An 18,726-nucleotide genomic window follows, 5' to 3' on the forward strand; every position below is an offset into this window, starting at 1 on the left:
TTACTGAACTAAGACCCACTTTACCCTGTTAATAAAGCATTGATACAATGCATCCTGTGTTGCTGTTTTTACTGAGTGGGGACATGGAAGAAATTAAAGAACACTGTGCAGGGCAGCAAACACCCCTGTTAACTGGCCATCTCTGTGTGTTTACTTCACTTTCTAGTACAAATAACATTCATACTGTGCCAATGAAATGACAGCACAGTTGGAGACATCCCAGAAATGAGCGCAAAAATAATAATAAATGATACATAATCATATGTAAATACATTTGTAAGAAACAATTAGACCGGATCCAAAGAAACCACCATACAACAATGAATGTTAACGACTTTATAACTGTTTTTGCCCACACCCACAACCGTTTCAGTATTTCTAAGTGACGCTGGAGCAGAAGTGTCTCATGGGAAGAAGGTGGAGGCGTGTGTTGGACTCCGGTATTTTCCAATTGGGCTAGTCTGCATCCTTGAGGCCAAATTCTCTCTTGTAGAAGACATTGCTGCCTGTTTAGGCTTTGTATAACTGCGCAAAGCACGCGAGACAAGGTTGTTCCATCTGTGTTTCAGTCGTGCTTGACTTTGAAAAGAGGGGAGTCTGCAGGGGTAAATCAGCATGTATAGGACTGTCTCGAGCGTGGCTAAGTTAAAGAGCAACTTGGACATGTTGCTAGCTAGTGTTAGCTACTGGGCATTTACGACTTGTATGGAGAGGTTCAGGTTAATGCAAAGTTAGCGCGTCTACCGATGTGCATTAAATGTATCTTGCAGTAACTTGCCTCACTTCATGTAATAATATGATGTATATTGCAATAATTTGTAGATTACATGGCTTCTATCCCGTCAATTCGACCGCGTGGCCTAATGGATAAGGCGTCTGACTTCGGATCAGAAGATTGAGGGTTCGAGTCCCTTCGTGGTCGTGTTTTGCGCTCGATACAGCAGGCAGTTCATATTTTTTTTAATCTGTTTGTATTTGGTCCCTTAGCTAGACGACGTCGAACCACGTTGTACCCATGAATCAATGAAGCTAACGTTAAGTCACAATAATAATAGCCACTCAGTTACAGAAACAGTAGATGCAAGTAACTTCGGCTCATGTAGCGTCATGGTGCGCGTTTAAAGTGTAGAATGTATTTAATATATATATATATGTGTGTATAATTCTAAAATAACACAAAAAAAAAAAGATATAAATAAAAATCATTTTTTTTTTATTTCATTTTTGTATATTCATTCGTAAGCAGAGTGGCGCAGCGGAAGCGTGCTGGGCCCATAACCCAGAGGTCGATGGATCGAAACCATCCTCTGCTATTTTTTTTCCACCCCTCACACACTGCTGTGTACGTGATGCGGTCGTCTCGTCACCTTTTCCATAAGCTACCAAAACCATAACCTAAAAAGTTGTTCATTGACCTTTGCCTTCAGCCCAAGATTAAAACTACAGGGGACGTCATGCCCAATTTTAACTTCAAAAGGAGATTTCAAAAATATATATTTTGTGGTCATCTCCTTGTACTGCTGGTACGGCTTAACTAGACATCCCTGCAGATTTTCAAACGACATTTACCTGACTCTTGATAAATTCCCAAATTGACCATCATAACGTTATACTGGAAAATATGTACAACTAAACAGAGCTGAAATATATTGACATTTAGATGGACTAAGTTATGTCCAACAACATAAATCTACTCAGATAGGGGGGGTCTGTAGTCTCATGTAGTATTATGCAATATCTTCGACCCCAAACAGACTGACAAGGCCTACCATCAATTTCCATGTACATTGGTGAGAGACCAAGTATACGAATGACCTCATATTGTATGTGTGTATTATTGAGCCCATACTTTGCCTCCCATCTGGGTGAAATAGCACATTTTTAGGGAGTCCCACGTTTTTCATTTCTGACATTGCTCATTGCCACAGAATATCGTGTAACACTGGTCAACAGCAGCAGTGGTTAAATTTTAAACATCCTGCACTGGTGTGTATATGTCTGGTATTTAGAAAGAAAAATGTTGCTACTTTTATTTTATTTTATTTTTTTACAAAAACATAAAGACAAAATAATAAACACTGGATATATAAATGATATGCAATTATTGACAATACAATCATGGGAGGTAGAAGCATAACAGTCAGTCAGTTAGTCAAAATCCACTCGTCTGCTCTTCTTGGTATCTGAATGGATCTTCTTCTTTTTGAGTCGCTCCTGGTTCCTCTTCTCTAACCTGCACAACATATTATTTCACATCAAAGAAAATCATAAGACACGTTCACAATCAAGGCGGATAGGAAAAGAATATGTGAAACGACAGGGTGCTCTACTACTGCCTGGTAATACCTGGCTGCCCTTACGGCCACGTCCTCTTCTGTTGGTTCATGTGGCATCTCGCTGGCATCACTTATGATGGCGGAAATCTTCTGTATGCAATCAGAAAGGTTTCTCTGCTGACTCCTGCTCAGCTCTGAGGTCACTATCAGCTCCCCGGCCTTGTTGATGCGGTTTTTGTGCTGTGCCGCGAAGCAGAAAATTAAAAGGATTTTTACACTTTAAAAATCAGCCAATCCAGAGGTCATTCAAATCCTAACTGTATTGCTTTTCTTATATTAACACAATGATCCCTGAGGAGGAAATAATACAAGAGAAACCTTGATGGGAATACAAAGCACATCACTTTTATTTGAGAACTACAGTATTTTCTATGAGCTGTTTTCCATACATGCGCTTCACGTCAAAGGTGATGCAGGAACACAACCATGTACAGGAGTGTTCAATTGTGATCAACAATTCAGCTTTAGTCCTGATTCCCAGCGCATCTGAAAACGCACCTTTTCAAAGATTTTCTTGCGAACATCCTCGGGGATCCAGTCAGCTGTTTTCACATGGAATCGGACCTCTGCTTTTGTGCTGACTGTGGATTGAGATGTGACAGAACAGATTCAAGCTGCCAGGAGTGGCTTGGGCACAACTACTTATTTATTTATTTTTAAATAAAGTTCAACTTTGTTCAACCTTTATTGACATGCTGACCACCAGGACCACTGCTTCTGCTGTAAGATACTGTCAGGCGTTCTAAGAGCCAGGAGGAGAGGAAATATATTGTTAAAAAAAACACACAAAAGGAGAACAATAAATACTGCTTTAGTAAACATAATTGTATATTTACCCACTGGAATGTGCACTGGGGCGTCCTGAAAGAGTAAAAATAAAATGAATCTGTTGCTTTACTGGAGGATATAGGTCCATTGAACTGTTAAAGACATCATTAGACCATGATACAGCACATTTACACTGTTTTATGAATTTTGGTTTGTTGAGTTGTTCGCATCTCAGTTGTCATCTCTTCTCTCTTTCATGGAGGGGGTGCCACAGCAAACTCCACTCACAGGTCTGGCCACATCGCCCCAACAATGACCTCTGGAGGGGAAAGCTGTGTACTGGTGTTCACCCTTGAATTTGTGTTGCCGCTGGGATGTAAAATGTGGCACTGGCAATAAACGGGGTGCTCACTTGGTTTAGTCACAATATTCTAGTGTTGACACCTGGTTGAAATACAGTGTGTAAGTTATGCAATATATCTCAGACAGCCCCACTCATCGGATGGCTCCAAATGGCTGCATTTTGATAGCGTTATTTAACTGACCTGTACGGTGTCTGTCGCTCGGGTCCCGTAACCAACACTAAGCCATAACATGTTGTTAATGTTCCTTGTTAAAGCACTCCGTAGTTTTACATGCTGTGGAGTAACGTTTACTCCTGCACTGCGACAAAGTAAATAAGTGCGTCGCGCTATGTGTGCCGCCATGTTGGAGTGACGTCGTTACGGTGTTATGACAGTTTTCGCTACCCGCTCAGGATGAACCACCTGAAGCTCATTGTTTAGTAGCTACTCAGGTGAGATATGTGTAAGAAGCAGACATACAACCTCTATAAATAGGATTAAAAGTAGGGTAGCGCATTCTGTCAGGTAGGAAATATCCATCAGAATGGACTACTACCTCCAGAAATGGGGTTAACAATAGCGTGTAAATGTAGCCGCTGCAGCTAAGCTACTAAGCGACACTTGCAATTCCGTGTTTGCACTGGAATGTTAATTGCCTTGAGTTCATGGAGGATGATGACAAAAGAAAATAAATTTAGGTTCCACCGAGATTTGAACTCGGATCGCTGGATTCAGAGTCCAGAGTGCTAACCATTACACCATGGAACCACATGTGACGGTCACTGGAAACTACGAATATGAATAAACCTCTGCGGAAACTGATGACAGCAAGGTAACAGAAAACACTCGAAATGTAAACAAACCTGCGATGTAGATTCGTGTCATTTTATGCGCAATACCATGAAGACATTGTTGGCACATGTAATGACAGGTATTTCCTGAATAAAAATGACCATAGTGGTTTCTGGCTAACGTGCAAAGATTGCAACCAGTGCACTACTTATCACGAATATTGCAATATTTCCTGTTCTCACTTATTTTAGTTATTAGCTTTGAGGAATTAGAGGATTGAGTACTCTGGCAATTGTAGCAGAAACAACATATTGATGACTGAGGGGCGAGGATGAGAGGAGCACAGTATAGTACACAAAAGTCGTTTTTAAAACTATTTGGCATAGGGGGTGCAATAATCAAGTGCCAGCGGAAGAAAAAAAAAAGCGGAACTGCTCTACGATGGTCTCTGTATCTGTAGTGCACCACCAGCGGACGGACACTGCTGGATTTCGAGCAAAAGAAAACAAACCAGCCTTGTACATAATGCTAGGCTTTATGTCACTTAACCTTATGAGATAAATGGTTACCGATAGTTGTCAAGCAAGGTGTTGGTATATTAACGTTACTAGCTAAACATTAGTAGTGTTTGTCACACGGGATTAGCTATCATGTTCTCGGAATAGCTATAGAGTATTTTTAGCTAGATAGCTAGCTAATGTTAGAAGCTAGTCGCGCAATGGTATAGATTCTGCTAGCAACCGTTAAACGCATTAGCGACATTATCTAATGTTAGTCAAGCTACGTGTTGACAGGTCGCAAGCTGCAACATTGTTTATGACATCACCTAACTTACGCTATATTAGGTGACGTTAGCGGATACACACGCGTAGGTTAGGTTATCTCCCAGAATACTAACGTTAAGTTAGCTAGCTTAACGTACACTGTCAGACAGAAACCATTTGGGCTAACTGAGCAACGTAGGTAACGTTAAAGTAGAATGTGACAACAATGGGTAAAGGTCGTTGCCAGCTAGTGTAGCTGCTGCTTTGGCAGTGAGGTCATGACTTGAGGCGTCCATTGTTCAAGAGAGTCCTATCCACTGTATAGTGGTGAGAAGGTTAGTTTCCGTCGGTGAGATATTCCGGCTTGTTTACCTGCAAAATGCCTGGAATAGTGGTGTTTGGTCGGCGGTGGGGGATCGCCAGTGACGACCTCGTTTTCCCCGGCTCCTTTGAACTGTTCGTCCGTGTAATTTGGTATGTTGTCTACCTTCATGGATGTCCATGATTCAGCGAGGACTTGTGGCACGCTAGGCGTAATGCTAACATCCATTGACTCTGCTGCTATTTTTCCTCCTTAGGTGGATTGGCACCATGATCCTGTTCACTTACCACAAGGGTCGTTTTGACTGTAATGGGAGAGGGGTTCTTCACAGCTACCTGGTTGGGCTGTTGGTAGTGCTGGCGCTCATCATCCTCTCACTATGTGCCATTGTCTACGTCAGTGCCCGAGGTAAATCAGTTGTGGTTTATCAGGTCTCCTACCTTTTGCTGGGGCTGGAGTTTGCCCACAGCAGCAAACTACTTGAAGTTCACAGTCACTGTAATTTTCATGAGTTATCCCTTTTAAAATGAGTGTTTCAGGGCTTTGCTAAAACGAAACACAGATGGGACAAATTCAGGTGCAAAGATCAGGATTGCATTTTTTTGTTGTTTACACGGATATCTATGTTGTTTCGCAGGTACCATTACAAACCAGGGCCCACGGCGCTCCATCCCTGCACTGGTGTACCTGCGCGCTCTCCTGTACATCCCTGAGCTGGTGTGGGCCTGTCTGGGTGCCGTCTGGGTGTCTGATGACAGCCAAGGCTGCGACCCTGCCACTGTAGGTGCTGTCATCGCAGCAGTGGTTGCCAGGTAGGTTGTTTAGGCCATCGCTTCATCATTTTGTGTAATTTGTCGAAGAGGTGCGCTTTGATCCGGCGTCTTTCTCTCTCTGCGCCACAACAGCTGGATCATCCTGCTGTTCACGGGTCTGGGGGTGGTGTTTGTCTTTGACCCGCTGGGCAACCCCCGCCCTCGGCCCGCTGCCATGGAGCCGCTGGGAGTAAGAGACATGGAGAGCAGCGAGGGCACCCAGTTCCTCTCCACAGCTCGCTCCCTGGCTGTCAAGGTGTGGGAGAGCAGGCTGCGGCTCCTGTGCTGTTGCCTGCCGCAGGATGAAAGCCACCGAGCAGCATTCTCCAGCATCGCGCAGCTCGTCAGCGGATTCTTCTCTGTAAGGGGATCCCCCTCTCTTTTTGTCTGCGTTGTCCTTTACATCTGCACTCAGTCAGATTAGATGATAGAATACGTCAAGGAAGACTGAAAGCAATTTTATAGTGTTAATTCTAAAATGACTGTCTAGTGGTGTGATACTGCCACAAATCTCACTAAGATTCTTTCTGGTATGGTGTGTGTGTGCGTGTGTGTGTTGCAGGACACAGACCTCGTAGCCAGTGACATAGCAGCTGGTTTGGCTCTGCTGCACCAGGAGCAGGATAAGATGGAGCAAAGCCGAGACCCAGACGTCACAGTCTCTCACAGCCCTTCCTCTCCCATTGTAAGTACTGGAGTCTGTCGGCCATGCAGCTACAGTGAGACCTCTGAACAAATTGTGTGTCTTTTGCTGTTCGCAGGGAGAAGATCTGGAGACCGAGTTGGAGAAGGCAGCTCACTGTATGAAGTTTGCTGCAGCAGCTTACGGCTGGCCGATGTACGTTTACTCCAACCCCCTTACTGGGCCCTGCAAACTCAGTGGAGACTGGTAAGTTGATGTTGGGATATTTCCTTCCAATGGGGAACAAAGCATTTCACAGAGTATCCAAAATCATCCTTGTGATGGGAGATTGCTTGGCCTAAAGTTATTATATAAAAAAATATTTTTATTTAACTCTAGGGAACATTCATAATGATTTATTCATTAAAAAATGACACTGAATGTATGTATTGAGAACGCTTGGATGTTTTTGTGCTTTACTAAAAAGGCTGTGTACGTTTACACACGTGTGGTTTTTACAATAATAGAGCAGAACTGAAAAATCCCAGGAAAGGAATTCTAACACGCCATACAAAATCAATTTGTTACAATGATCTACAAGCCATATCTAACTGCAAAACATTTTAAATCTATAATGCAATTTGGTCGCAGGTCCTGCCAGCACTGCCTGCCAAGCCGCATGTTCCCATCTAATCTAGAAAATCAAGTTACACGTATTAAAGAACTGAACTCTCACTCATCCTACATTTAGGATTATTGTTATTAGTATTATTGTTGGCGGCATCGCTGTCTTTGGACTTTGGATATCATGCAGCCACAGATAAATGTTAACAGCTGGTACAGGCTGCGCATATGTTCGGGAAACTCAAATCAAAACCTTGTGTGTTTTTTGTCACCAGCTGCAGGAGTCGCTCGGCCGAGTACGACATCGTTGGGGGAGACCACCTCGGCTGTCACTTTTCGTCCATCCTTCACAGCACCGGTTTGCAGTACCGAGACTTCATCTACGTCAGCTTCCACAACCAGGTAGGGGGGGATGCTCCCGCGCGTGTGTAGTTTCCCCCTCAGTGTCGGGGATTCAAAATGGTTTGTCCATATTCTGTGGAGCATGTAAGCAAAGCCGGGTTTCTTGCAGATCTATGAGATCCCCTTCTTTGTGGCTCTGGATCACAAGAGGGAGGCCGTCCTGGTGGCTGTCAGAGGAACACTGTCACTGAGGGTGAGTCTTTTTTATTTTTATGTATTCTGTGTTGTTTTTGTTGTAAGTGTATTTTTTTTTTTAATTTTTTTTTTTTTTATTCACAAATGTATACACACTTGCAGTGAATCTGACACTTGTTGTCCACATATGTACATGTGATTTCTTTCGTCATCAGTCCCTCTGTACTGTGCCTTTTGTAATGCTTGCTGCTGTCCTCCTATTTCCTCTTAATGTTCAGAATCACTTCCCCATTTGTGTGGCTGCCATGGTAACTGATAGAAGAGTGTTGAAGGAGCCTGATAAATATAGGTGCTGGCTGGTGTACATCTGCCACTCCTCAAAAGAGATTAAAGTAGCGCCCGTATATATAAAAAGAAATGGGAAGTGAGAGTGTGCCGAGTAAGTGAGGGGTGTGTGTGAGAGTGTCAACGCATGTCTGCACACATACAAACAGTGAAGGTGAAAGAAAGGTGGCTGAAAATTATTGTCTTTCTGCTTCTGTTTATCCACCCCCCCCCCCAAATACTCTTTAACTTATGCCTTTGACATGGGGTAATCAGTCTCCCAGTTTATTGTGTATTTCACACAGTGTCTGTCCCGCAGGATGTCCTGACAGACCTGTCTGCCGAATGCGAGAACCTGCCTATAGAAGGAGTGTCTGGGGCCTGCTACGCTCACAAGGTGACTGTCCCATTTTAACCCCAGTCTTTGCAGATGTTCACACCGGTCTCGGGCAAGAAGGTTTTTTTTTTTTTTTTTTGTATCTAAGGTGTGTGTTTTCCAAGAGATGAGTGCATCTGTGTCTCCGACTGCAGGGAATGTGCCAGGCGGCGGGTTATATCTACAAGAAGCTGGTCAATGATGGCATCCTGAACCAGGCTTTCTCCATCGCACCGGTAAGAAGCCCTGAACCACCAGATATCGTCGCACACAGGTGTTAGATCATGAATAGTTCTCTTGAGTATGCAGTGTGTTTCCATGTCCCTCTGTTTGTAGGAGTATAAACTGGTCATCACTGGTCACAGTCTGGGTGCTGGCACAGCTTCACTGCTGGCTATCCTCTTGCGCAATTCTTACCCTACCCTGCAGTGCTACTCCTTCTCTCCACCAGGGGGACTCCTGAGGTAAGACAGGAACACTTGTGCAAGTGCAAACAGCTGATGGTGTGTTTACAAGTGTTGCCGCAAATGCAAAATGCTGCTGAGCCGCCGAATCATTATGTACAGTTAAAAAAAGAAAAAAGGAATAGATCATACAAATTCAAATGTTTGAGTTATTGCATCCAAAACCAAAGTGTTACTTTGAGACATAATGTATTTGGACTTATGAGAACATGTAACGTTCTCATACCGACTGTCCTGTGTCAATTATTGGACACAGCTTCCATTGTAACAGTGTATTTTTTTTTCCATACACAGTAAATCTTTAGCTGATTACTCCAAGGACTTTGTGGTCTCGGTTGTGCTGGGAAAGGATCTAGTTCCCAGGTAAGGTTTTACTGTGTATTCTTCACAGCCATTAGAACATATTGTTTAGCTAACAAGTCATAATAAATAAATATTGTTATGTGGACGCTGGTTAGGTCATTGTTGCAGTTTGGTTAATTGGTGACATTATTCACTGTGGATCACTGAGGGTCAATATATGTGTGTGTGTGTTAGCTGCACTGCAGACTCTTCAGAGGGCCAATATGAATGTGCTGTGGTGCAAAGACTATTATAGCCTCCTGTGTGATGGAGTCTATATTTGGCTCTGCCCTGTTATTACCGGCACAGAGGAGGAGAAAATGAGTGCAACTCACACGCTCCTTTCGCCTCTGTTCTTTTTAAGTTGTGCTTTCCCTTTGCAGTATTCCCACTCCACATCATTCTCTCTGTACAGATTAAGCATTCCCAATATGGAGGATCTGAAGAGAAGGATCCTTAAAATAGTTTCCAACTGCAATAAGCCCAAGGTAAGAGCCATTCAGTTTTACACCATGACGCCATCTTTCAGCATCTTGAGTCGTGCAAACGGTAATTTCAGACCCTTTTCTGTGTGCTCCAGTACCGCATCCTGCTGCAGGGATGCTGGTACGAGCTCTTCGGGGGAGACCCCGATGACTTCCCCACCGAGATGGACGACAGGAGGGAGGAGGAGCTCAGCCAGCCGCTGCTGGGGGAGGAGTCGCTGATGATTCGCCACTCGTCGTCCTATCAGAGCCTGGCGTCGGATGACTCGCCTGCCCACACAGCTGCACACTTGCCTCTCTTCCTGCCGGGGCGCATTCTGCATATCACGGAAGATGGGCCGTCACGGAGGTCTGTCTGTCCTGCCGCTATTCATTGTCTTTACACATATAAGTATTGCAGTACATTACAATCTTGACGGTTTCTGGCAGCTGGTGTGTGTAGATCTACATGTTGCACACCCTGAATACCAGATGTGAGTCAGTGCCAGGTGGAAGAAAAAAATAAAGGCCTCAGGTTTTTTGAAATGACAATTGTGAGCTGGATTTGACCCAAACTACTTCTTTCCGTCTTCGTCCTCAGATCCTGTTTTTCCCAGGTCCGGTACCGCGCAGACTGGTCTAACGAAATGGCGTTCAGGAGTGTTTTGATCAGTCCCAGGATGCTTGCGGATCACATGCCGGATGCTGTGCTCCGCGCACTCAACAGCCTGACCAGTGACAGGCCCTTCTCCCTCTGCCCGTCGTCCCTGAACAGCAGCCAGCACAATACTATCTGAAATGCACCATAGAGACTGACTCCTTATGTCTGTGCTCCCAGACTCGACAGTATTTTAAGCCTACTCCTGTTTGTACGTAAGCCATGTGATTCTCCCCACGCTTGATCCAGGACTGTTTCAAATACTTCACGCTCTTCATTTACACCTGAAGCCCGTTTTCTAATGCAGACTTTTGGAAACTGGATTGTAATGGTAATGGGAGACCATAGGGATTGGCCTGTTGTGATCTCCACGATTCGTTAACATGCTGGAGCACAAGTACTTTGTTTAATTGCACTTTTTAATTATTTAATTCAAACAGTTTCCACTTTGAGTTATGAGCAACTTCAATGCCATGATCTTTGAATGTGCGTTGTGTACGATATTTGACAGTGCTACTGTTAATGACAGTGTTCGACGTTTTTTGTTTGTGCGAGTGCTGCACGGCTGGTAGAGACCGAATTTGTGCCGATGTTGTCTTCCTTCTGTGTGGGGAGGACTGAACGGCAGTCTGATCCAGAATGTGAGGATACAGGGGTAACTTTTACCCCAAAATGTGGACTGAAGCATTGCGTCTTCATTGTGTAGCAACTGTGGTTAGTCCGTCTTGTGTTTCGTGTCTTAAGACATCAGGGTGAACAGTGCCTATGCATTACAGAAAAACAAACAAAAAAAAAAAAACAAGTCAACAGAATTGCTTTACAGGAAAAAGACAGTGAATGAGTGCAGTGTGTTTACAGTAAGTTTTGTTCTGCATTTTCTACAATGCAGGTTGAATAGCGCATGGTGTTCAGCAAAAAAAAAAAAAGATAAGAGGTAGAAAGAGTGTACTCATACATTTTGTGGGAACCTGTTTACTTGCCATGGATATTACTTTTTTTTCTCCAGGTAATGTATAATAAAGTTTGAATCAACTGATGCCTGCATAACTATTTCACATCCTCAATAGAATGCATTGGACTTGATGCAAATAAAAGCTTTTGTGAAGCACACTGTTCATCCTTTGATTATTATTTTTTTTTTTTCCAAACAGAAGGAATACAAGCAGTTCCTAACATCAGCAACAGCAACCTGTTGAACTGAATGAACCATAACTAAACTTTATGATCTATATATGGAAATTGTATGAGGAAAATTTGATTAATCCCTTCACTACAGCCATATGAGTCAATGGGAGGGGGGTGTAAATAATTGTGAAATGTGCCCAATGAAAAGATCACTGAGGATTGGTTACTGTTTTTACTCCCCATCCCTCATCAGCCCTGTTTAGCATGTGACGTAAGCGCGACGTCCCGTCACCGACACATGACATCTTCAAGTGATCCTCGTAAGCTCCCGTTTCTGAGCTCGGGCATGGTAAATTCCAGTGCAGACAGTCGATACAATATCAAAGTTGGCAATATGTTGACAACAATATATTTCTACCTTTGGCTGTGAACTTATGTAAAAATAAATAAATAAAATGGTAAGTCTACACCACTGCTTTGTGCTGCAGCTTTAGAATTAAAGGGAGGAAATGTGCTGTAAACCGGTGACTGACATTATGTGGCGAGGTAACTAAATCTGACAAATAAAAAGTGGAACATGAAAATATATTAGAAACGTCTGTAAATGAAGGTATAGCTACAAAGAAAGTGTTTCTGTTAATCAGTTGTTGAAACGGTTTGTTCTCCGCCCCCCAAACGTCACATAACAGCAGCTATATATGAGCAACAGGACAGAATTATTCTTTCAGCCTCAACAGTATGAACTAATGAGCCGGTAGCGTTCTTTTCTGAGCACCGTAGCCTTCAACCGTTTTTACAACATTGCAGCGCTTTTAATGTCTGTGTGCACCTTTTGCACATTTTACAAAATTGCGTAGGTTATATTCTCTATATCGGGTAAATACTGCCACAACTTGAGGTTCTTTCTGCAGTGTTTACTACTTACTATGTCGTTTCACTGCCTTCATCCCCGTCTGTCCGACAGCACATGAAGGCAGCAGGAGCTCATCTGTTGGACAGGGAAACTAATCAGGAGCCAAGTAAAGACTTTTCAGTACTGCTAGCTACTAGGCTAGCAAGCTTTAAAGTCAGCCGTCCAGACGACTAAGGAATACAGCCTTTGTTACGAAGTACAGTGTCTCTTCTGTACAACACACAACAGTCGAGCTATGTTTTAGGAACACCTTTTGTTGTTGCGCTGAAAGTAGCAAGGCGGACAGCCCCTGGCCAACTGAAGCTTGCGGCTAGCTCATTAACGTTAGCTGGGAAAGAAGTGGCAAGAAAAAATGGAGCTGGACGACGTAGTCCTGTATCAGGACGACTCGGGCAACTCTGCCATGATGTCCGAGAGGGTCTCAGGTCTGGCCAGTTCAATATACCGCGAGTTTGAACGGCTAATCGAAAAATACGACGAGGACGTAGTGAAGGATCTGATGCCGCTGGTCGTCGCCGTGCTGGAGAACTTGGACTCGGTGTTCGCTGTCAACCAGGAGCACGAAGTGGAGCTGGAGCTGCTGAAGGAGGACAACGAGCAACTCGTTACCCAGTACGAACGAGAGAAGGCGCTGAGAAAGCACGCAGAAGAGGTGGGTTTCACCACACAACTGCCAAACTAATTTATGACCCGGATTACAGATTACAGGCTCGTATTATGCGCTTTAGTATGAAGAGATTAAATGCCGAACCCAATTGGAAAATCTGTCAATTCCCTGTTGCGATGCGTATCAGCTACACACCATAGCTCATTAACCATGAATTAGTACTTTTTATGAATTAGGTAAACCATTATTTCATTCGGCATACTTACAGTCCCCCTCAAAGTACATTTTGAAGACTAATTACACTTTCTAAACTGGGTGTTAATAGTTGCCACCGTCCACTATCGCGCATTTTGGCGGAGGGAAATTGAGGGAATAACAGGCGAACCTTCTCTGTAAATTAAAAGGTTGTTAAAGGGATCCCAGCTTGGTGGGTTGGCTTCGTTTCCTTAATCGACGAGACTCCCGAGTTTTTAGCCGTACTTTGGCGGCAGGTTTATGTCACCATGGTTGCCGGCGACTCTTTGGGACCCACAGTTTGCCTTGTAAAACCTCAATTTTCAGTGAAGCCGCAGACAGATGCAAACCCGTCAGTGAATTGTTTGTCAGGCGGCTGCTTTCTGCCGCCTCCGCGACCTAAATGAAAGTCAGTGATTACATTCCGCTTCGCGACTAATGGAAGCCTCGCCGCCCTCTCATTTGATTCAACCCCAAATGACACACCTGTTGCCGTGCTCTTCATTACTTCAGCACTGCGGCGCAGTCTGTGTCCACCAGATGCTGTGGTGCCACACCAGCACACTGGGTCTCAAGTGCAACCTGTGCGTTTACATCGTTATCAGGTAGTCCTAGTTTTTGCTTTGCTTGCACCCTATGGAAATGGGGGTGATGTATAAAAATTGCTACTATTTGCACAGTGGTCATCCGGTATTGAATCTTGAATGCACAAACACTGAGCCTGTAATCTGGCCTATTAAACCACAAACTCATAACTCTCAGCTTTGCTCCTGTACGCACGTGTGTGCACGCCCCCCCCCCCAGTCACTACCTATTGTTAGGTATGAGTGAGTGTGTCATGAGCTGCCCTCTCAACCCAACGTAACAGGATCACTAAAAGCAGACCACAGTAACAATGATGATAATGAAAGTGGTTGCAAGATGTCTGTGATACAAAGCAATAATATCTGTGTGTTAGTGTGTGTATATATAAGGAGAAAACGAAAATGTCTACACCGGTGTCACATTCACGTTGTCAAAATGATGTCACAAAGGTGCCTTGAAAGAAGACAGAAGTTCAGTGACAAGAATCATTTGGTCAGAAACAAACAAACTGGCCATTGTGTATATATTGTTCTTAACAAAACTATTTGCAATAGGAACCATACTTAGGTCCCTACCATCCAGGTGGTGGTGGTCCCTGCACTTTACCAGGGCTGCACATATCTGTAACAATTTGTTTCATGGAAAACGAAGCTGAATATGAATTGCTGTATGATGTTTTAATGTGGCTCTTCAGTTTGTTTTAGACATGTGCATGCTTTTGTTTTGAAAGTACTACGTTGAGTGACTCTCTGCGTAGTCACAGTTCCAAAAATCATTCGGCTACAGTTGTAGTCCGAGGTTTAAAATCTTGAGTCCCCGAGAAAGCTGCAGTTTGAGTGCTACGTGAATAATGCATTGTGTCATGCTCAGCAGCAGCAAGATCTTGACTGCACGGTTGGTTCTTTTCAGCCTGTGAGCGGCACTGTGCACGGGACTCGCTGTTCAAGAACTACTTTAACTTCTTTAGAGGAAAACACACGACATAGAAGCTGAGCTAATTGTTTCCAGGACATAACAACTAAAACTGCAGCTTGAAAACGGACTAATCGTCAATGAATTTCATTCAGGTGTGTTTGTGTACTTTTTAAAAGCTCAAACTCGCAGTATTCCTCCTCGTAATCCTCACCGGTCCTCATGTTTGGGCATTATACACACAAGCAACCCCTCACTGAATTCTCTTAAACCCCCCCCCCCCGAATGACTGCAGGGGTTTGCACTTAATCTGCTTTATTATTTTTTCCAGCCTCGGCGTATTTAATCCCAGCAACATTAGTGTCGGCCAACATAGACTGGAAAAAGCGCTTTAAGTGTTAAAGACCAAGCCTTACTGCAACACAAAAAGAGTATTTCATTTCTTCATTTATTTATGCGAGTGGTGATGTGCAAATCACACTACAATGTGTGCAGGTTCTCGCCACTCCTCAGTGTTTTTTTGTTGTTGTTGTTTTCAGAGTCGTTGACATTTGACTTGACAGTTAAATGTTGAATGACGAGCGCCACAGGCCACAAAGCAGTGTGTTAATAATGTATGTCGTGTCCTAACATGTTGCTTAAGCTTTCCGATAGACCTGTGCGGATGGGATTTCTCCGTTGGTATGTTATGGGCTTACATGCATGTTGTTCCCTCTGGCCGCTGTATGTGAAATACCCCCCCCCCCCACCACCACAACTAGCTCTCCACTCAGCCGGATGAGCGGTTTGCTTTCATATCGGTGTGTAATGTTCTTCGCCCTGTGACTCGTCTCTATAGGAGGGGTCAGCTTCTGCACATGAACTTGAACGAACAATCACAATTCAGGATGTGGCATATGTGGCTGCATAGATTCCCGACCTTGTCAGGATGGGGTTAAGCCGTCATATTCAGACTTGGCCCAGATATTAGGGCTGTTTTATGGTGCTGATATTAACACAATGCTTTTTTGATACACAAGTTTGCTGATTTATATCAGGAAATATCAAAGAAGAAATAAGCTGCTGAATGTTTGCATTTTATTTTGATAACGCTTTAAATAGATCTATAAAAGTCAAAACTTTCAGAATAAAGTTTATTGAAGCAGACATGACAAGTATACAGCGAGTCACCGTATGTAGGGTGAGTTTAATTCAATGAAAACATCAGAAATCTTACAGGTGTTTCATATTTTAGCAGCTTTTTTTTGTTGGTACATTCAGCTCAATATGAAATGCATTTTTCCAAAGTCATGTAAATCGAGGAGAAGTTTGATCCGCAGTGCTATACACTCCTTGCTGATAGAGCAGTATGCTGTTGAAGTTTGACTTTCCACAGGGGCCGCTCTTTGTCCTTGTCAGAAACTTCACACCAGAGGACTTTGTCATTCCATTATCCCTCAGTCACTCGGACCGATGTGACCAAGTTGACACCAGTTGCACTTCACATGGTTAAAACTGTCAAACAATGGAAGAAATTCATAAAACAACTCCCTGTTCCACAACACCAATGGAGGCACATGAGTAGGCACATACTCGGTTACTAAGCGGCTCATTTGGGGGGTGACAAGTCACTCCAGAAGCAAAGAAGTAGATTAATCTTACCAAACAAACACATTGTACGAGCCAGGTCCTGCTTTTTCGCTGCCCCAAGCCCAGAGGAATACGGCCTCCTCAGTAGTCCGTCTCGGCAGAGCAGAGGAAAAGGCAAGGCAGGAAATTCTTGGGGAAAAACAGCACTTCCCTCAGTTCTTTTGTCCAGCCAGGGTGGTCTGCCGACCTGCAAAAGGACCACAGCCTAAATGCCAGCTGATTGGTCATCATGGATCAAGATAGAGGGTTGGTATGTGGACGGTCAGCTCACCGCCTTGGTCCAGAATGAAATACCTCAGTAACTATTGGGTGGACTGCCATGGCATTCATGGTCTCCAGTGGGTGAATCCTCCAGACTTTGCTGAGCCCCTGGCTTTTAAAACTCGAGCACCACCGTGATGTTGACATTTGTGGGTTGTTGTTTTTTTTTTAGTGAAGTATTTATTGCCATGAAATTTGGTACAGATATTCATGGGTGCCCACAGGACGAACCCTCATGATTTGGGTGATCCCCTGTAGCGCCACCAGCAGGTCACTTATCCAGTGAAATATCTCAACATCTGCTGGATGAATCGGCACAGCGCTTTGCTCAGGCAGTTCCCAGATGGTGAATCCTATAATGACTAGGTGACATCCACATGATTAACACTGTCTTTATAATGGTCAGTTCGATGATGACCGCAGCCTTACACGCCCCTGTTTTCCAAAATGTCCCGCAGCCAAAAGCACTAAAAGGAGTTGATTTCACTCTCTGTCAATTGAGTACCAATACAGTGAAGCCCTGTCTGTGCGGGTGTGCACGCACTTGTGCCGCAGCCACATGTGTGTGTGTGTGTGTGTGTGTGTGTGTGTGTGTGTGTGTGTGTGTTGGGGTGGGGGGGACAAAGGGAGCTTTATGCATGTAGCGTAGGGGGAAGAGTGCACGTTAAAACGCCGGAACACTCCATTCTCTGGAGCGCTGTCATATGCAGAAGCCTCCTTCCTGGGTCATATGATGAGCAGCAGGGTGAGAGAGAGGAAGATGTTGTGAGTTTGTTGTTCTAATGAATGTGTTGACGCAGTGGGGGTGGGGGGGTCGGCACGTGTCATCCTTAGTTTGTTCGTCTTCTATAGTGTTGAAGCGTAAATCTGAGGAGAATCCTGCATTTTCTTCAAATCCTTCTCCTTTCAGCAGTTTCAAATGATCAGAACTAAGACCAGTAACTATTTAGCCCCCTCTATTTAGCCCCCCCCCCCCAATATGAACCCCCTCCCCATCTGTAGTCTAGCCCAGTGCTATGTTAATGCTCTTAGTAGATTTACACGGGAAATGCTGCTTTACGACCAATACCACAGTTCTTAAGATGCTCCCTGGGCTTTCCGGACCCCACTGGGCCCTCAAGCCCCGAATAACCCCCCCACCCCCTCGTGTAGGCGCATGCAGCTGTTCATAGAAACAAGGCCAGATATATTTACTTGTTTGTATTTGTTGGAGGTCCCTCGGTAAAGAGGACATTCAAAGATGATTAACGGCAAATCAAGTGCTCCACACTGAAATAGTTTTGAGGGCCTAAAGGCAGAGAAAAACATCTCAGCCCATCAATGCACGAATTGTGTGTCAGAAAGAATAAAAACAGGCTTTGTTTCCAGAGCGAGCTCCCGAAAGCATCTTGAAGAACCACCTTTTGTTAGACACCTCCGGTCTCAATGTTTTATACGTGCGTGTAAAGAAGAGGCTGCTTGTAAACAGGGCGCCCAGGTGATCCCTATCTCCTTGCAGATGACATCCACCCCTCCCCAATCCCCCCCCACACCCCCTACTCCAGCCCAGGGCTTATCCACAGTGAGTGCCCACATCACAAGACTGCATGGTTACAGGCAAGGCAAAGTCTGGGTCTGTCACCAGACACCTGATCAGCTGAGGTATCAATAGATCAATAGATGGGCTCCCAGTAACGCAACCGACCAACCAAGAGAGAAATATCTCAACAACATCCCCTCAGGATGAATTGTATTAATTTTGGTGATCCCCCCCGACCTTTTGTCTCATGCCATCATCAGGTCAAAATTTGTCCAGTGATCGTTTTTTTCGGGGGTTTCAGTGCTAATTAGCTAATGTTAGCATGTTAACATGCTAAACGAAGACAGTGAATATGGTTAAAATCATCTCGGCTAGACGCCAGCAGGTTAGCG

At 44.2% G+C, this 18,726-nt stretch overlaps 3 protein-coding genes and 3 non-coding genes across 8 annotated transcripts in view; 4 read left to right on the forward strand and 2 right to left on the reverse strand.

Annotated features, from left to right (window-relative positions):
- The first annotated feature begins 849 nt into the window (after positions 1 to 849).
- On the forward strand, positions 850 to 922 carry trnar-ucg (transfer RNA arginine (anticodon UCG)). Its single transcript has one exon. It is a non-coding gene; the product is annotated as a tRNA-Arg (tRNA).
- Positions 923 to 1,241: 319 nt separating this feature from the next.
- Positions 1,242 to 1,313, forward strand: trnam-cau (transfer RNA methionine (anticodon CAU)). The gene has a single exon. It is a non-coding gene; the product is annotated as a tRNA-Met (tRNA).
- A 771-nt stretch (positions 1,314 to 2,084) lies between these two features.
- mrpl58 (mitochondrial ribosomal protein L58) lies at positions 2,085 to 3,811 on the reverse strand. The gene is made up of 6 exons (XM_070927528.1): positions 3,650 to 3,811; positions 3,173 to 3,197; positions 3,019 to 3,078; positions 2,835 to 2,917; positions 2,347 to 2,516; positions 2,085 to 2,233 (listed from the first exon to the last, which is right to left on the reverse strand). Exons 1-6 carry the CDS (start codon positions 3,809 to 3,811, stop codon positions 2,149 to 2,151), a joined length of 585 nt encoding a protein of 194 aa, XP_070783629.1. The 3' UTR covers positions 2,085 to 2,148.
- A 333-nt stretch (positions 3,812 to 4,144) lies between these two features.
- trnaq-cug (transfer RNA glutamine (anticodon CUG)) lies at positions 4,145 to 4,216 on the reverse strand. The gene has a single exon. It is a non-coding gene; the product is annotated as a tRNA-Gln (tRNA).
- A 1,167-nt stretch (positions 4,217 to 5,383) lies between these two features.
- daglb (diacylglycerol lipase, beta) lies at positions 5,384 to 12,229 on the forward strand. Its single transcript, XM_070926947.1, has 15 exons — positions 5,384 to 5,478; positions 5,583 to 5,734; positions 5,964 to 6,138; positions 6,232 to 6,499; positions 6,701 to 6,823; positions 6,900 to 7,027; positions 7,660 to 7,786; positions 7,896 to 7,979; positions 8,565 to 8,642; positions 8,777 to 8,857; positions 8,958 to 9,085; positions 9,380 to 9,448; positions 9,843 to 9,915; positions 10,008 to 10,261; positions 10,493 to 12,229. Exons 1-15 carry the CDS (start codon positions 5,384 to 5,386, stop codon positions 10,686 to 10,688), a joined length of 2,031 nt encoding a protein of 676 aa, XP_070783048.1. The 3' UTR covers positions 10,689 to 12,229.
- A 643-nt stretch (positions 12,230 to 12,872) lies between these two features.
- The window catches only part of spag9b (sperm associated antigen 9b), a 29,633-nt gene continuing 23,779 nt past the window's right edge, over positions 12,873 to 18,726 (forward strand). For all 3 annotated transcript variants that reach the window (XM_070927631.1, XM_070927632.1, XM_070927633.1), the window contains exon 1: positions 12,873 to 13,239. In XM_070927631.1, the coding sequence (XP_070783732.1) occupies positions 12,940 to 13,239 (300 nt within the window). In that variant the 5' untranslated portion in view covers positions 12,873 to 12,939. The remainder of the gene's footprint in view (positions 13,240 to 18,726) is intronic.

This window comes from Enoplosus armatus, chromosome 20 (genome assembly GCF_043641665.1).
Source record: "Enoplosus armatus isolate fEnoArm2 chromosome 20, fEnoArm2.hap1, whole genome shotgun sequence".
In the NCBI taxonomy this organism is placed as follows: Eukaryota; Metazoa; Chordata; class Actinopteri; order Centrarchiformes; family Enoplosidae; genus Enoplosus; species Enoplosus armatus.